This window comes from Mya arenaria, chromosome 2, assembly GCF_026914265.1.
Source record: "Mya arenaria isolate MELC-2E11 chromosome 2, ASM2691426v1".
Classification (NCBI taxonomy): Eukaryota; Metazoa; Mollusca; class Bivalvia; order Myida; family Myidae; genus Mya; species Mya arenaria.
Window position 1 is genome coordinate 61,879,306 of NC_069123.1, and position 16,101 is coordinate 61,895,406.

Here is a 16,101-nt window from a genome sequence, read left to right on the forward strand (position 1 = left end):
ATACTTCCGCCCTCCATTCAGCAGATACTTCCGCCCTACATTTCTTATTTTTATTTACGAACAGAACAATTTGTAGATATTGATTTTAACAGAAATCAGAAGTCAGTCAAATTTAAATAGAGCTTCGCTTGACAGTTAATAAAAGACATCTTATTTGAACTTATGTTCATAGTTTATCATTGTTACAAGTATTTTGTTTACATTTCAAATCAAAGTATTTGCTTCGATATCTAACCGTTAATAACGTGAACAAATTCCTTTAGCCAGTCGGCCTGATATTTCGCAAACTCGTGCAATACAAGTATTGCATTATCTTCGTTTACATATAATTTTTAAATACAGTACCGAGCCAAGAAAAGCCACAAAAAATGGAGTGAATGTAGTTTTGGGCTTGGGCTTCGTTTGATTTCTTCTACTGAGTCATATAGAGACAAATAAGGCGTGAGAGAGGGTCGTAACTGATGTTGGTATAACTCGTGGTCCAATCCCTTTGCATGTTTGATATTTAATTATATGTCTCAAATTATATGTAAACCTGTGTATGTTGTATTGATTGTTAAATTGAATTTACATTCATGCAATAAAGTATTATTAAATAATTTATTAAAGAAATAAGTTGTATTCATCGTCACCAAAACACACTTAAGATTTGAAAACCCTAACAAGCTTTATGATATCAACATAATAAAATAACATCGGTTACAATGCCCACCTCGCGTACTAGGTGAACGTATAATATACTCCTCATGCTCAAATGCTCTGGTGGGCTCAGCGAAACACTGGCTGACTTAATAACTTAAATGCTTTATGATTATGAAAGAAAACCCATATAATTCACCCAATCCTAACCGAATAAACGCCTTGTGGTTAAGGAACATCATCACCGCACAAATGTCGTCATTGCTGAAAATTATAGTGTAATAGCCTGGTGACATTTATATTCGGCTTCTTTTAAGGCAACCCGACTATTCTCGTTGAAAGGAGTTGAATTTACCCATGTTTGCAAGACATAGGTGTTGTTTGGAGTGAAACGCTTTTTTCGAAGGAAATTCCAAAGTGTGATTTGAAACAGCATAAATGTTTCGTGAATAATATAATATGTGTAACAAAGTGTTAGAGAAAACTGACTTTTGGGGGTTATTGAATGCTTCTCAAGGCAAACTTGACAATTCTATAATTCAAGGAACTAAGCAGACACTATAATTACATACTGTCTTTATGGACTATGCTTATAAAACAAATAGCTGTATGACAAACTGCATTGACCATGCCGAAGGAGACAAACAAATGAAATTTGTGACATAGATACACGTATGCAACTTTAATTCGCCCCAACATGACGTGCTTAACAACCACCGCCTTCTGGTGTACTGCAATTGGAGTTTCCCTCCTGTTTTTCTCATGGCTAGCCCCGTTCTGGCTTTCCCACCATGAAGGACGTGTCGCAAACCATTACCAAGGCCTTTGGTACAGGGCTATTTGCAAACAACTTTCATGTGACTTTGGTCAGGTCATCATGAATAACGACAACATTCCGCTCATAGGACCAACATGGAATGGTAAGTATCGTTATTTCTAACAGCACATTGATTCAGTCCTTTACATGTCGGTCTACCTTCATGTTTACCCACTTATTGAATGTTTTGAACAGTTGATCTTATGACTTGCCCTTGAATACTGGAGAAAATACCTATGAACTTTAAAGTTTGAATGAAACTACTTTCCGATATTAAAAGAAATATTTTGATAGGGATCATGCTGATATATTACTTAGTAAAAAACACATTCTCAAAAAGGCCGCGGTATTTGAGAAAAGCATTGACTGCCGACACTCAAACAAGAGTGATTCGTCCATTAAAATATGCTTAATGTAAAAAGAAAAATACCTGACACCATGTGTGTCCTTTTGATATTTTATGTTGGAACCTCTCCATATCTATTTCGATGTAAATATTTGACAATCAATCAATCAATCACAATGCCGAAGCACGAAATATCACACACATACTTCGTCCGCAATATAGTTGTTGCTGCACATCCATTGATGAGGTAAAAAGTGTCAGTGATTTGGACATTTCAGTTTTGATAAAGTGATACGGAATTAAGTCGGCACCTGCAACACCATAGTTTTCCAACCTCGTATATATTCTCTGAGGAAAACATTATGTTCGAGGTTGCGAGGCACCGGGCTACTAGGAAGCTAGGTTTCATATCCATTTTGGAACATCAGAAAAATTCACATTTTATTATATAATATATAAGTATCGGGGTCATTTCTTTGATTGTGCAACCAAATGATTAGAGAACCTGAAAAATAACAGATTTAGGTTAACATCAAACTTGCTCGTAGTCAAAAACAGCTTTCAAATAAATAGGTTAGCGCTTAGGAATATATCACATGAAAACGTGAAAATGTCTGCATGTCTGCATGTGTTGTAGGCACAATTGTTCTGTGGCAAACACAATCTTGAATGATAGATTCACAATGCGATTATATTGTGGGTGAAATGAGGTGCCTTTGAGGAATTTAAGCTAGAGCTGTAAGCTAAACTTGTACTCCGGTTTCCCAAAGAGAATTCCTCACTTCGGGCAACTGTTCAAAGCTTTCAGTCGGATTAAATGTCGAATGATGTTTTAATGTGTTTTCAGTTTAAACCAGAAATAGCAATTTGATATATTTCCATTTATTCCCATTTAGTAGCACTCACACATACATCCAAAGTGCAGACAGACAGACAGACAGACAGAAAATTTATTCAAGTCTCACTTTTATACATTCATGGGATAAATACAGATAAAACATGCAATAATAATGTATAAAACCACTCCTCATGGAGTTATGAGGACTATTTGCTCAATAAAAAACAATAAAATGTATCAACTTTAAAACATACAATATAACTTAAAATATTCAGTAATAAAAATAAGGTGAGAATAATCATTATTGTACAAAACATGCAATAAAACATACAAACACTAAATTACTTGTTATACAGATACTGACGTCGGAGTTTCAGGATATCATGACAGGTGTTGGCACTGTGTTTAACGATAGTTTCATTTGAAAGAAGGAATGAAAGTTTTTCGTTATCCGATAATGAATTGAAATTATCATTAATATCAATAACTTTTAACAACAGTAAATGCCGTAGATTATTATATAAAGGACAATGTAATAAAACATGACATTCATCTTCTACTATGTTATGACAGTTAAAACAGGTTCTTTGTTCAACATTGAGTGATTCATAGCGGCCTGTTTCGAGTTTTAATGGCGCCACTCCACATCTAAATTTAGCTAACGCACTTCTGTTAAGGCGGGTAATAGAGTGCATGTCAGCCAATGAGATTGTATGTTAAGTCAGGTGACCTGAAGTAAAACAGTAGTGATTAAAAAAGGGCTCGTTCGCTACGCTCACTCCGCCCATTGTTAAACATAGAACTATTATATAGAAACTTAAGGTCCAACCGCCACAGCTATCTTTTTTAAGTAAACATGAATAAAGATAGCAGGAAACCGGACAACTGCAACAATAAAATAGACAACAAAAAGCTAGGCATTACAAAGTCTCACAAGCCATTATTTTGAAGTTTAATGCACTGTAACACCATCTTGTCTGGTTTCTTCAATAGCGTTCTGTTTTATTTATAAGAAAGTTTTAGATAGCAATTGGAAGTTTTGAAATTTGTCAAATTATTTTGCGCAGTAGTATCATTATTCCAATCATATTTTGTAATATAAGATTTGCTTACCAAGCATCATAGATGCTCCTCACCAGGGATTGGATGTTAGTGTGTTGTCAAGTAACTGCGGTTATAAACTGATTCATATACATCGTGGTTGTAATTTCTTCTTTTATTAAATAATATTATTAGATATGTTTCATCTTGACACACAAGATCTCTATGTCATAGTTTTTTATGATGTTTGTGATGTGGAGATCATTTTATAGTAAAATATATAGTTCCGATCATCCTTTAAAGCCATCTGTACTGTTGTGTTATGCTGTTGTATGTCATGGCTTCTTCATACTAGGGGAGACACGCACTCTTGTCTGCCTGCAAGTAATTTTTCTGATATAAGTCAATTAGAACATATAGTGTAAAATCTTAATATCTAAGATTCGCTGGCTTTATTAAGTATGATCTTAGAACTATAACAGGGGCGGTCCAGGAATGGACGGATCCGCTAGTGTTTTAGATACAAGTTAAGTATACGTTCTCCTCTTTGTCACACAACCATTTTGCATTCTACAAAGGATTTTTTGTCTTGACCCTCTATGACATGGTCATTCGCTTCTTTGTTATAACCACATATCACCCTGTCATATATAAATACACATATACCTTGTTCGATCTTTATATTTATTTTGACTTGTTGGTCTTTGGGAATTGAATTGGAAAACGCTGAAACTGAAATAGATTTAAAAGCACATATATATATATATTTCAAGGACACCGGATAATAGCTGTGTTTGCAGGTTCAGGGTCATCGCCGGATATATATATTTCAAGGACACCGGATAAAAGCTGTGTTTGCAGGTTCAGGGTCATCGCCGGATATATATATTTCAAGGACACCGGATAATAGCTGTGTTTGCAGGTTCAGGGTCATCGCCGGATATATATATTTCAAGGACACCGGATAATAGCTGTGTTTGCAGGTTCAGGGTCATCGCCGGAAATATATATTTCAAGGACACCGGATAATAGCTGTGTTTGCAGGTTCAGGGTCATCGCCGGATATATATATTTCAAGGACACCGGATAATAGCTGTGTTTGCAGGTTCAGGGTCATCGCCGGATATATATATTTCAAGGACACCGGATAATAGCTGTGTTTGCAGGTTCAGGGTCATCGCCGGATATATATATTTCAAGGACACCGGATAATAGCTGTGTTTGCAGGTTCAGGGCCATCGCCGGATATATATATTTCAAGGACACCGGATAATAGCTGTGTTTGCAGGTTCAGGGTCATCGCCGGATATATATATTTCAAGGACACCGGATAATAGCTGTGTTTGCAGGTTCAGGGTCATCGCCGGATATATATATTTCAAGGACACAGGATAATAGCTGTGTTTGCAGGTTCAGGGTCATCGCCGGATATATATATTTCAAGGACACCGGATAATAGCTGTGTTTGCAGGTTCAGGGTCATCGCCGGAAATATATATTTCAAGGACACCGGATAATAGCTGTGTTTGCAGGTTCAGGGTCATCGCCGGAAATATATATTTCAAGGACACCGGATAATAGCTGTGTTTGCAGGTTCAGGGTCATCGCCGGATATATATATTTCAAGGACACCGGATAATAGCTGTGTTTGCAGGTTCAGGGTCATCGCCGGATACCCCTGATACACTACGACGCTATTTAGGAAGTATAACGGAATAAGGTACCGTGGTGCCGGCGATGGGTACATACTTTTGGAATATACTATTTAATAAAATACCCCTTTGTATATTTTAGAGTTCATTTTGGCGATCTATAGAAAATGGAGCGAGCGCAGCGAGATTTAACTAACAGGCATCACAGCCATTGACTATTGAATATTTTATGAAGTTCTTGTATTGTTCGACTTCTTGCGTTAGCAACAGAAAAACAGCGTCGTCTCTCATTTCCTATTTAAAATCAGCTGCGTAAATTGGATGAAACATATCAGAAGGCCAGATATGCCATTTCTTGTGAAACATAGATTAGTTTCCCCAATTGGGTGTGATACCCTTCGTAAGAAAAATATTTACAAATCAAAGTATAGTTGCGACCGCACTCTTACAGACATAATTACACACTTGAGCCAGTTTTCCTGTCTGCCCGTCTATCCAGTATCCAGCATTCAGATAAATTAGTTTACTTGGTATGTAATCTCTTCATAACTTGGTTAAGGACAATTAACTAATTTGATACGAATGGTGGACCCGTTTTCTCATTATATATCCTTGTATGGTGTATGAAAGAGCAAAATGTCAAAGATGTACGGTGCGTCCATGTTTTAAGCATAAAATGTCGACGAAACGGTTTCGCCAATTATTTGTTTTGAATTCTCAAGAACAAATTTTATCAACATTTTGTGACATAAAAGTTATTCATTTCTTAAAAGCGTGAAGATAGGTTTTAGGTTAAAACTTTGCTGAGTGAGCAATGGAACGTCTTGAAGCCTTAAATTTACAAATCACAAAATAATGATATGTTTTTATGAAATAATTCTTATATTGCAATATAAATACATAATTCAATACAACTTATGTTCACTTCAAAAGCTGAAATGTCGGTAGCATGACTTTGACATAATGGTTAAATGTTACTAGTATGTACATACAAAAATAAATGGTTTGATGCGTCACAGTCTTATAACCATTTAATTTGTGTAAGGGCATATTGACAGGCTTTCTTGTGGTCCACATTTTATTCTGTAAACTAGCTGCTAAATGGGTCAGCCACTGTTTGTACCTACCATGATTAATCAATACCTGCTGACTGCTGATTTACTGAAATAAATGTGTGGGAAAACTAGAGAAATACTGTCCTTCTAATTAGACAAAAGAAATTGTTGACCACTTAATTCTGTAAGTTCTGGCCAAAGTTAAAACAAAGAAATATGTTAAACACTAAACGCTTGTGAGTGTTTGCAATGATTCCCTTCCGTTTATTTACCTGCACTCACCTTATTGCCAAGTAACTTTTTAAATTGCCCCATTAGATTGGCACAAAAAACTTTATCTTTAGGATTACAGTATAAGGCAAGATATGTTTTGATTTTCCGTGTTCATTGTCATAGATTTCCTTGTCGCTCAAGACATTGTATTTAATTTATTTCAGGTGAGTTTTAAAGTATTTTTCAGAAAATTATAATGCGTAAAAAAATGTATTTGTTTCTGGCTACATTACGGTAGGGTCTTTACATAACGGGATTATTTATTATGATAAAACGATTCTGAACAAGAGAGGACCACAAAACCCGGTGGAAACCATCATTTCTGCTAATGAACAGTTTCATTCCGACAACGGATGTAGATTGTTAATGTGTCTAAACAGCCTTATGATTTGATTAAGACTCTGAACATTGAGGTAATGGTTAAACCGTTGTATAGGACAACTGCCTTCTAAAGGTATATATTTTCATGATAACAATGCATATTTAGAAGTCATCCTAATACGATAAAAATACGAATGCTATTGGCAATAGTTTAATCCCGCGAAACTATATCTGCTTATTTGGGAACAAGGATAAGAGTGCACGGCACGCTGTTTGAACTGTTTGCCTGATTAACGTGACTTAACCGGAGACAAACATACACAATCTGTAGACCTAATCGGTATCTGCGTCAAAAATGTATATACAGAACAGAACAGAACAGAACAGAATTTTATTTAGACTTATGCTCATGCATCTCGTCATACACAAAGTATACAAATAATTATTACATATAATTTAACAATACAGTGGTCAACAATCAAAATCTGGAACGATGTCAAAGCAATATGGAGAATGTTCATTTGAAAAAAACATTTAGAAAACATAATTACTATATTAAACAATATAAACAACATAAACTTTAAGTCACTGCAAAAATATTTTAATTATACACGGTCATTAATTAAAAGAGTCCTTCTGTTATTAGCCTGCAATAAATATTTGCACAAATTCACAATAATTGTCTTATTTTGGTTGTTAATTAGTTCAATAAACTTGAACATATTTGGACGACAATAATAGTACTTTTTCAAAAATTGGTTGCGTATATCATTATAACAACTACACTTAATGACAAAGTGGAATTCATCCTCTAGTTCATGTAAGTCACACAATGTACAAAAACGTTCATTTCTTGGAGTTCTATTAGGACCATATCTTTTAGTTTCAATAAACAGATTATGAGATGACATCCGTAATCTAGTTAAGCATTTCCTATTAGTTTTGTTAAACAACATATTTAAATAATCGGCCATTCCAAATTCATTGTGCAGGTGGCTGAACACAGGAATTAGTTTAGAGCTTGTGTTGATATCTCCCCTCCACTTATGTAAAAACACGTCAATAAGACGTTGCTTAAAAAGACATATAAAGGTGTTTGGTTCGTATTTTTCGGGATGGAGCCACACATCTAAAAACCCATTTTATATACAGCAGCATTATGTTGATGTTTTGTGCAGATACTGTTCATTGGCATATTAACAGAACAGAACAGTACATAATTTTATTAGACATTTACCATCATAGTCAAATAATATCAAACACATTTACAAATATGAATTCAACAAGTCACATAATACAGAACCGATGTAGGTTGAATACAAATAGAAATAGTTGTCATGAGAAAATGCATATAAATACACATACACATATGTATATGAGGATGAGGATATTATACCAATTATCATACGAGTAAGAGCAATTCTATATTTTACAGATATTTTATTGCTTCAAAGTGTTAATTTGTGCATTCAAACAGTTAATATGTCATTGTTTTAGAAGAAAATGCATGTATACATGCTTTGAAATAGGAAACCATTTTAGGAATCTAAACTGCGAATCCGACATAACATTTAATTCCTAACGATAGAATCTATAAAATTTTCGTTTAACAACATATCTGAACCGCTAGATTTATTTCTTTTTAGCAATTTGACAGCGGTCTTTATTTCATTTACTGTAATATCAGCATCTTAAGATAGATCAAAACCACATGTATTGTTAAAATTGTTATTTCTAGCAAACGTCTCAGCTTCATCAATGTTGTTATCATTATTTAATTCAGCAAAATATTTAGAAAAGTCTTCGAATGTAATGTCATTACTTTTGCCTTGTTTTGCACCTTTAAAGAATTTCCAAAAGATCTAAGGTTTAGAAAAATGAATCTTTTCAAGACGTTTACATTGCGCGGTTTTATAAAATTTAAATACGTTTGCGTTTAACAAGCCCATTGTACACTTTTTTCAAAGCACATACATTCATTTTATTTTCGAATCTATTTTCGCGTGTTTTACAATGATTGTACGTGTTTTATAGCATCCGTGTAATCGCTCTTAGCCGTTATACAATCGCTGTCAAACCACTGTTAATTATTACCATCACTATCATTTACAAAATCATTTTGCTCATTTTAAATATTATGTTGTTAAACAAGGGATCAGCAACACTTCAAACTTCAAAAGTAAAGTTATTTATCATATTACAATGTATCAATATCGGATCTATTTCGTATATTTTGTTTTCTGTTAATGTATTAAACACAGGTAATTTAGATATAATGACCGATCTAAACTGATTCTTTAATTCATCACACCATACTTATTTAACAAAATAATGTATGTTAGGTTTGTCGCTAAGAGCATACTTGATTTAAATGAAAACGGTATTGGGCAATGGTCTTTCCATACATAAAATGGACAAATATTAATTGACAGTCAAGTGTGTTACCAACAGCCGTCAGTGAATTAAACTGACTCTCTCATGTTTTTGGACAAAAAAAAATAGTTTTCCCGGTAATGCATCTGAAAACACTTATCGTCTCATTATTTTACTCTATCCTTCAAATATTCTAATCTCCTGTTTAACGTTGTAAGATTATCATTAGTTCTTACATTATAATGTTCAGAAAAAGTTGAGATAGGTAAGATGGTAGTTATCACTGATTACCTTTTTATATTAGGAGTTTTTCAAATTTGCAAATTAAGTTGCCGGTGATTTGCTAAACCAATTTGTCTGGATTAGGAAGATATAAGAAGACGTATGCGGAAATAACTTCCGATATGTGTGGACTCTTAAGAAACTTATAAGGTGATCGTAGCCACATTATTTTGATCTTTAGTAAATGCAAGAAAAACTAGGCAGTAATTGCATACTTTTGTTAAAAATTGTTGAGTGCGCACTCTTCAAGTCCGCGCGAGATATTGAACAGAAATGTTTTAAAGCCATGATAATTGTAGACGAAATAACTAACATCGCAGCATTGTGTCTGTAAAGTTGAGGACTGTTGTGACGACTGTAATGTTACTTTGCATGCAAAACCGCGAATGGATCAGACGGTATTTAGGAAAGTATAAAGGCACTATATATTCTTATTTCGGCATTTCAATTCAACGGAAAGCAATATGAAATTCTATTCACCTCGGCGTCAGTGCGTGCGTTATCGTTGGTCGAGCATTTATGGTTATGGAAGTACATGTAATTGTAAACAATCAACTTTTTTTCAGTGGAGATCATCGTTGTACCGGTGCTGACAACGATAGCCTTGGTGTTCGGTGTGTGTGCCATGGCGCTGTTGGAGCTGCTGACCTGCAAGTGTAGCCGAAAGGCACTCACATGGAAGGCCCGCAAAATCCTCCTTGCCTGCATCCTGCTCCTCGCATTCACAGGTCCGTTATTCTTGCTACTTGCTACTTGCTATTTTAATGTTTATTCATACATCACAGTATAATGTGTTTCCTCGTATAAAACTACAATTCTTTTGAAATATGACTGTCCTGTTTGACAACGGTTTTCAACTTAACGTAGCATTTTACTTATAACCCAGAGAAAAAAATGCATTTGCACAATCAACATGTTCCCCTTAATCTGTTAAATGAAAAAGACTACGTTTTTGATACAGATAAATAAATGGCCGTTATAGAATTGCAAAAAAAGTAAATTGCCAAAACATTCATGTGTAAAATGTTAAAGTTGGCATTACGTATGCTTACTAAATTATTAAATCACTATTAAATTACATTAGTGGATACACCATTATCTAAACAACCATTGGAATATATGTTTAATATTATTCAACTTCATTGTTCGGGTCGGATAATATTTTATACACGTATGAAGTAAGGCGGTTACAAAATAGTTTAAACCACCCGGAAAGGTTAAAACTAATCTAGCCTATGCGGTTTCCGAAACATTTATTAATAGCGTTATGTTGATACATGTGTTATTACATGTGTAACGATATATGTCTCTGAAGTATTTGTTTGGCTTTCTGGCCCGCGAGTATTAATACATTCAAGTGACATTGACATTTAACATGCGTATAGTTCTTTTCAACTACTAATATTTACAGCTCAACTTCCATTCCTTTAATGAAAGGTCATTTGGCAATTGTGCCTTTGTGGATATTTTCCAATGTACGCAACATCTTCAAAACGTTCAGATTTCGAATCATCACGCATTAATGAAAATAGCGTATACAAACGTTTGTATAAATTGTGTCAGCAGACCACGTATTTTTTAATCAATATGCTGAAAAGCGTTAATTTATTATTTGTATAATGTATTGTTGTCATAAGCGTTTCAAATTTGCGTTAAAAAGTGATTTTATTTTTGGACTATTTTTGTCTGTAGCAAAAAAAAATGTAAACCGGTCGGATCATTCATGATTTAAAAAATGAAAAATGTAGATGTCGATAACATTTTTTTTCTATCACAGAAATGAACATTTGAAGAAACTTTGAAAATTTAGAAAAGTATTTTTAAGCAATTATTTGCTGATATTAATTATAATTGACACCAAGAACATGTACCTTTCAATCCCTAATGGACCGTCATAATTTTAAGTACATATCTGTTCGTTCATATGTCAGTATAAACACAAATTTATGCGTATTTCTTGACTTGTGTTTTACTTTCTTGTCAGTTCAATGTAATTAAAAAATGGATTCTTTATGTCTTTTTTCCGGAGAGTTAATCTCGGGGGAAATGAGACAAATTTATATCATGGACGAAACAAAATAATTCGTTAGTGGCATTTAGTAGGATTTTGCACTTCCTTTGAATTTGCACTTTTAGTTCACTATGGATAAATTAATGTAATATATAGTTTATTAGATAAGCTAGTCTCTTGACTGGTAGGAACTCAATGTTTATTTAATAGCCCAGTAAAATGGCTTTGTATCATCTTTTACATTATCTTTCATTAATAAACACCTTATAGCCTAGTTTGAGCATGCGATATTGAATGACCCCAACCAATGTTTTTTGTTCTTAATCTTCTTCCGACTGTGCCAGACAGAGGTGACATACATCTGAATTCTGAAAAATGATAAAAAAACAACAACTTATACATATTTTATGAAAGAGGTTACCGATAACTGTCAGCTCCTATTTGTATTAAACAGGATTTTATCAAATAGGGCATACAACTGAATTTTCCTTACCAACGTCTCATAAACCAGACATTTAAAATAAATTAGATATAAGTAAAAAGATAATAAATATTATTCATACTTTTGGGAAGATATTACATATTTTAAAAGTGTCAGCTCCAATAGGCCAAGAGCAAAAAACAAACATGATATACAGATAGTGTTAGGAACCCTACTGTGATACCATCAATGTTATGTCAAGGGCCATTTGCGGTCAGTTATGGAATAACAATCTATACAACCCAAAACCTACTGTGACTTATGGCCATAATACAGTCACCGATAGGTACATATTAAAATTTATAAACATCAACAAAACGTGGGAGTTTTGAACAGTCGGCGCAAACCAGTGAGCGCTGGGTTTAAACCTCAGTCAATACTGTCACTTTAACAAGCACATGACAAAGCATTCTAGAATTACCACCACAAGACATTGTCAGGACAAACGGAACACATTTACCCAAATTCAAAATTATAGTTTCTCTTTAAGAAATAGTAAAGACCACTGAGGGACTCCTTGCTTTACAATAACCGATATTTCTTTTGTTCATGTACCTACGTAATCGCCCCGATCAGTCACTTTGCACGTAACAGTCATACCTCTCCAATATGTTACACATCATGCTCTGTTTCACAAACAACCTCGAAGACATGTGTTATAAACGAATTCAGTAATGCATGCTATGTCTACAAGTTGAGTTTCCATGGAATGTTTAGTTCTTTATACATTCATGATAAATCTTCTTTTTTTATTTATTTATGGGTGTGTTAAATTAATTCGTCACATTTGATTGATCAAAATAATTCCTGCGTGTATTATACAATTAAATAACTTTAAACATGAGTTTGATGTTTGAACTGAGTTAAAATGTGATTGAACATTCAGATGCGAATCCAGGTTTTGTTGCTACGAGGAGAGGGGCGTAACGTTTTGAATTGCAACCCTCACCCGGAACCGAAATTGATTTAATTAAGTTTCACAATTGATCTCTTTCTTTCAGGAGTTCTTGGCCTGATTTCGATGTTCATATCGTACTACATCGCAGACGAATATTACACAGACCACAAGAACTCCTTTGTGTTTCCATGGTGCCTACTCCTGTTAACCCTAGCTGTCATCTTGATCATTGTCGGTGCCATCTTGTACGCTATTATTACATACAAATGGGACATTTACCGTGACCACTACGAGAGCTGGGGTTATAATCTGGACAAAGTAGATGCGGTACCAATACAGACTCTTCGAACCAGAGACACGTCAAGTTTCAAGCGCAGCGTTCGTGAACCTCCTATTAGCAACGGAGTTGGGTCTTACAACAACCCTGTCCTCGGAAGGTCGAACACCTATGCTGGAAGCTTATCCAGTTCGGCATACAATCTGAATTCATCAGCTTTGAGGAAATCCGGAAGTGGCTACGGAGGTCAGTCGGCACTCGCTTCGCCATTGTCCAGATCCTTGTATGGAAATTCGCGATCAGCGTATGGCGCGAGCAAAATGAAAGATGATACATACTTTGATTTCAGAGGATCAGACTTAAGGTTTTCTAAAAGCCATTCAAACCTCAATTTGAATTCGTCTCGTAGATCACTTAACGACAGTCCATCAATTCTTCGCAGAACTAATGTGACAGAATACATGAAAGACGATGACGACTATTTGGGTCGATTGAGATCATCGAAACGGTCCGAAGAAGTCATCGATCCTTTGCGACTTTCGAGCGGGCGTACTCTTTATAGAGAGGCTAATGAGGGCGCGTTTTCTGGCTTCTCAATCAGCGAATCAAGGTCAAGCACCGGTCTCAGGTCTGCCGCAAGTGAACCGACTGTTTTGGACATCCTGTATAGAGAGTCAAAACGAAATAATGACTTCTAGGACCTTTCGTGCCTTCGTGCCTCATTAGTTTGCTTTTCTCACACAATACTCCACTATTATTTTGTTGTTGTTGCAGAGATAAAAGGCATGAACTGCAACATGAACTATCTTACACGTATGCGTATACATGTACGATAATGCTTAGATGAATATTAAAATTGTTACTCTAGTATAAAGCGCGTTCCTGTTTGTGTGTTGAGAATGTGCACTGCTTCTATGAAGATGATTGTTTTTGTAAATATTGATTTTTGTCGGGGCAAGAAGTGTGAGGTCTAGTTTAAGACTACAGTGGACACGTGTAGTGTTTGTTCGTTTGTGTCTCTAGTTCATTGTCGTCTGTGTCTCTAGTTCATTGTCGTCTGTGTCTCTTGTTCATTGTCGTCTGTGTATCTAATTCATTGTCGTCTGTGTCTCTAGTTCATTGTCGTTTGTGTCTCTAGTTCATTGTCGTTAATGTCTCTAGTTCATTGTCGTTTGTGTCTCTAGTTCATTGTCGTTTGTGTCTCTAGTTCATTGTCGTTTGTGTCTCTAGTTCATTGTCGTTTGTGTCTCTAGTTCATTGTCGTTTGTGTCTCTAGTTTATTGTCGTTTGTGTCTCTAGTTCATTGTCGTTTGTGTCTCTAGTTCATTGTCGTCTGTGTCTCTAGTTCATTGTCGTTTGTGTCTCTAGTTCATTGTCGTTTGTGTCTCTTGTCGTTTGTGTCTCTAGTTCATTGTCGTTTGTGTCTCTAGTTCATTGTCGTCTATGTCTCTAGTTCATTGTCGTTTGTGTCTCTAGTCGTTTGTGTCTCTAGTTCATTGTCGTTTGTGTCTCTAGTTCATTGTCGTTTGTGTCTCTAGTTCATTGTCGTCTGTGTCTCTAGTTCATTGTCGTTTGTGTCTCTAGTTCATTGTCGTTTGTGTCTCTTGTCGTTTGTGTCTCTAGTTCATTGTCGTTTGTGTCTCTAGTTCATTGTCGTCTGTGTCTCTAGTTCATTGTCGTCTGTGTCTCTAGTTCATTGTCGTCTGTGTCTCTAGTTCATTGTCGTCTGTGTCTCTAGTTCATTGTCGTTTGTGTCTCTAGTTCATTGTCGTCTGTGTCTCTAGTTCATTGTCGTCTGTGTCTCTAGTTCATTGTCGTTTTGGCCCTTGCTTTGGATCTGTAAGCAGGTTTTACATTTGAATTTTAAACTACTGGACTTGTATCTGTAGTTATCTTTGCATTATTAAACATGCTGATAAACATAATCTGTTTTCTTCTCTCCACATCTCGTTAAAAAAATAAGTAAAGCATGCTCTTAAAGAGTCGTTTGGGAAAAACAATGCAATAAACATGTCTAGCATTTTTGATAAAAAATACCTCTCCGTAATGCAACAAATGAGTGCCCATCAGAAGTGAGGTTTCGTTAATTGAACGTTATCGCATTGCTTCGTATAATGGATTGGATGAACACGTTCAGAGGGCACTTCAATGTGCAGTTTACTGGGTCCAAATGTTTGGATTCTAAGTGGACTAGATATATATATATATGATATATTTAATAGTAATATTGTCGACCGATACACCGACAATCATTGAAAACGAAAATAAACACACACAACAGAGGGAAATATCGCTAACCATTAGTGAATAATTTGGTATGGAGTCGGAATATTTGTCTATAAATGAAACATAACCAGTGTTTGTAGTCGACGCAAAACCTGGAGGTATCGTTTTATGACGCCTATCTGACAACAGTGTACGTGAACTACACATAAACATTTCCTGTCGACAAAATACTTCATTGACACTTAATATTACGTGTTCAAATATAAGATGCTCGAATGAGTGACGGACATATGTACTAAGCTTCTTGATTTGTGCTCTACCACGAGAACATCGTGGGAGATACGTGAACAGTCTACTGTTAATTCAGTGGTTGCAGACTTGATAAGAACCATAGTGGCTATAACCAATGTTACAATATAACATCCTGTCTGCGACGTTAATGGCCTTACAAGACTTATTATATCACTGGCCCTGACGTCCATGGATGAATTTCCAGTGGCGTCGTAATATAAACGCCACCCCCTCTCCATATTGGCTTATTGTCACTTGAAGTCAAATACGTCAGTATTCT

At 35.3% G+C, this 16,101-nt stretch overlaps 1 protein-coding gene across 1 annotated transcript; it reads left to right on the forward strand.

Annotated features, from left to right (window-relative positions):
- The first annotated feature begins 968 nt into the window (after positions 1 to 968).
- Positions 969 to 14,446, forward strand: LOC128225051 (uncharacterized). The gene is made up of 3 exons (XM_052935062.1): positions 969 to 1,559; positions 10,204 to 10,365; positions 13,131 to 14,446. Exons 1-3 carry the CDS (start codon positions 1,337 to 1,339, stop codon positions 14,000 to 14,002), a joined length of 1,257 nt encoding a protein of 418 aa, XP_052791022.1. The 5' UTR covers positions 969 to 1,336; the 3' UTR covers positions 14,003 to 14,446.
- Positions 14,447 to 16,101: the final 1,655 nt, after the last annotated feature.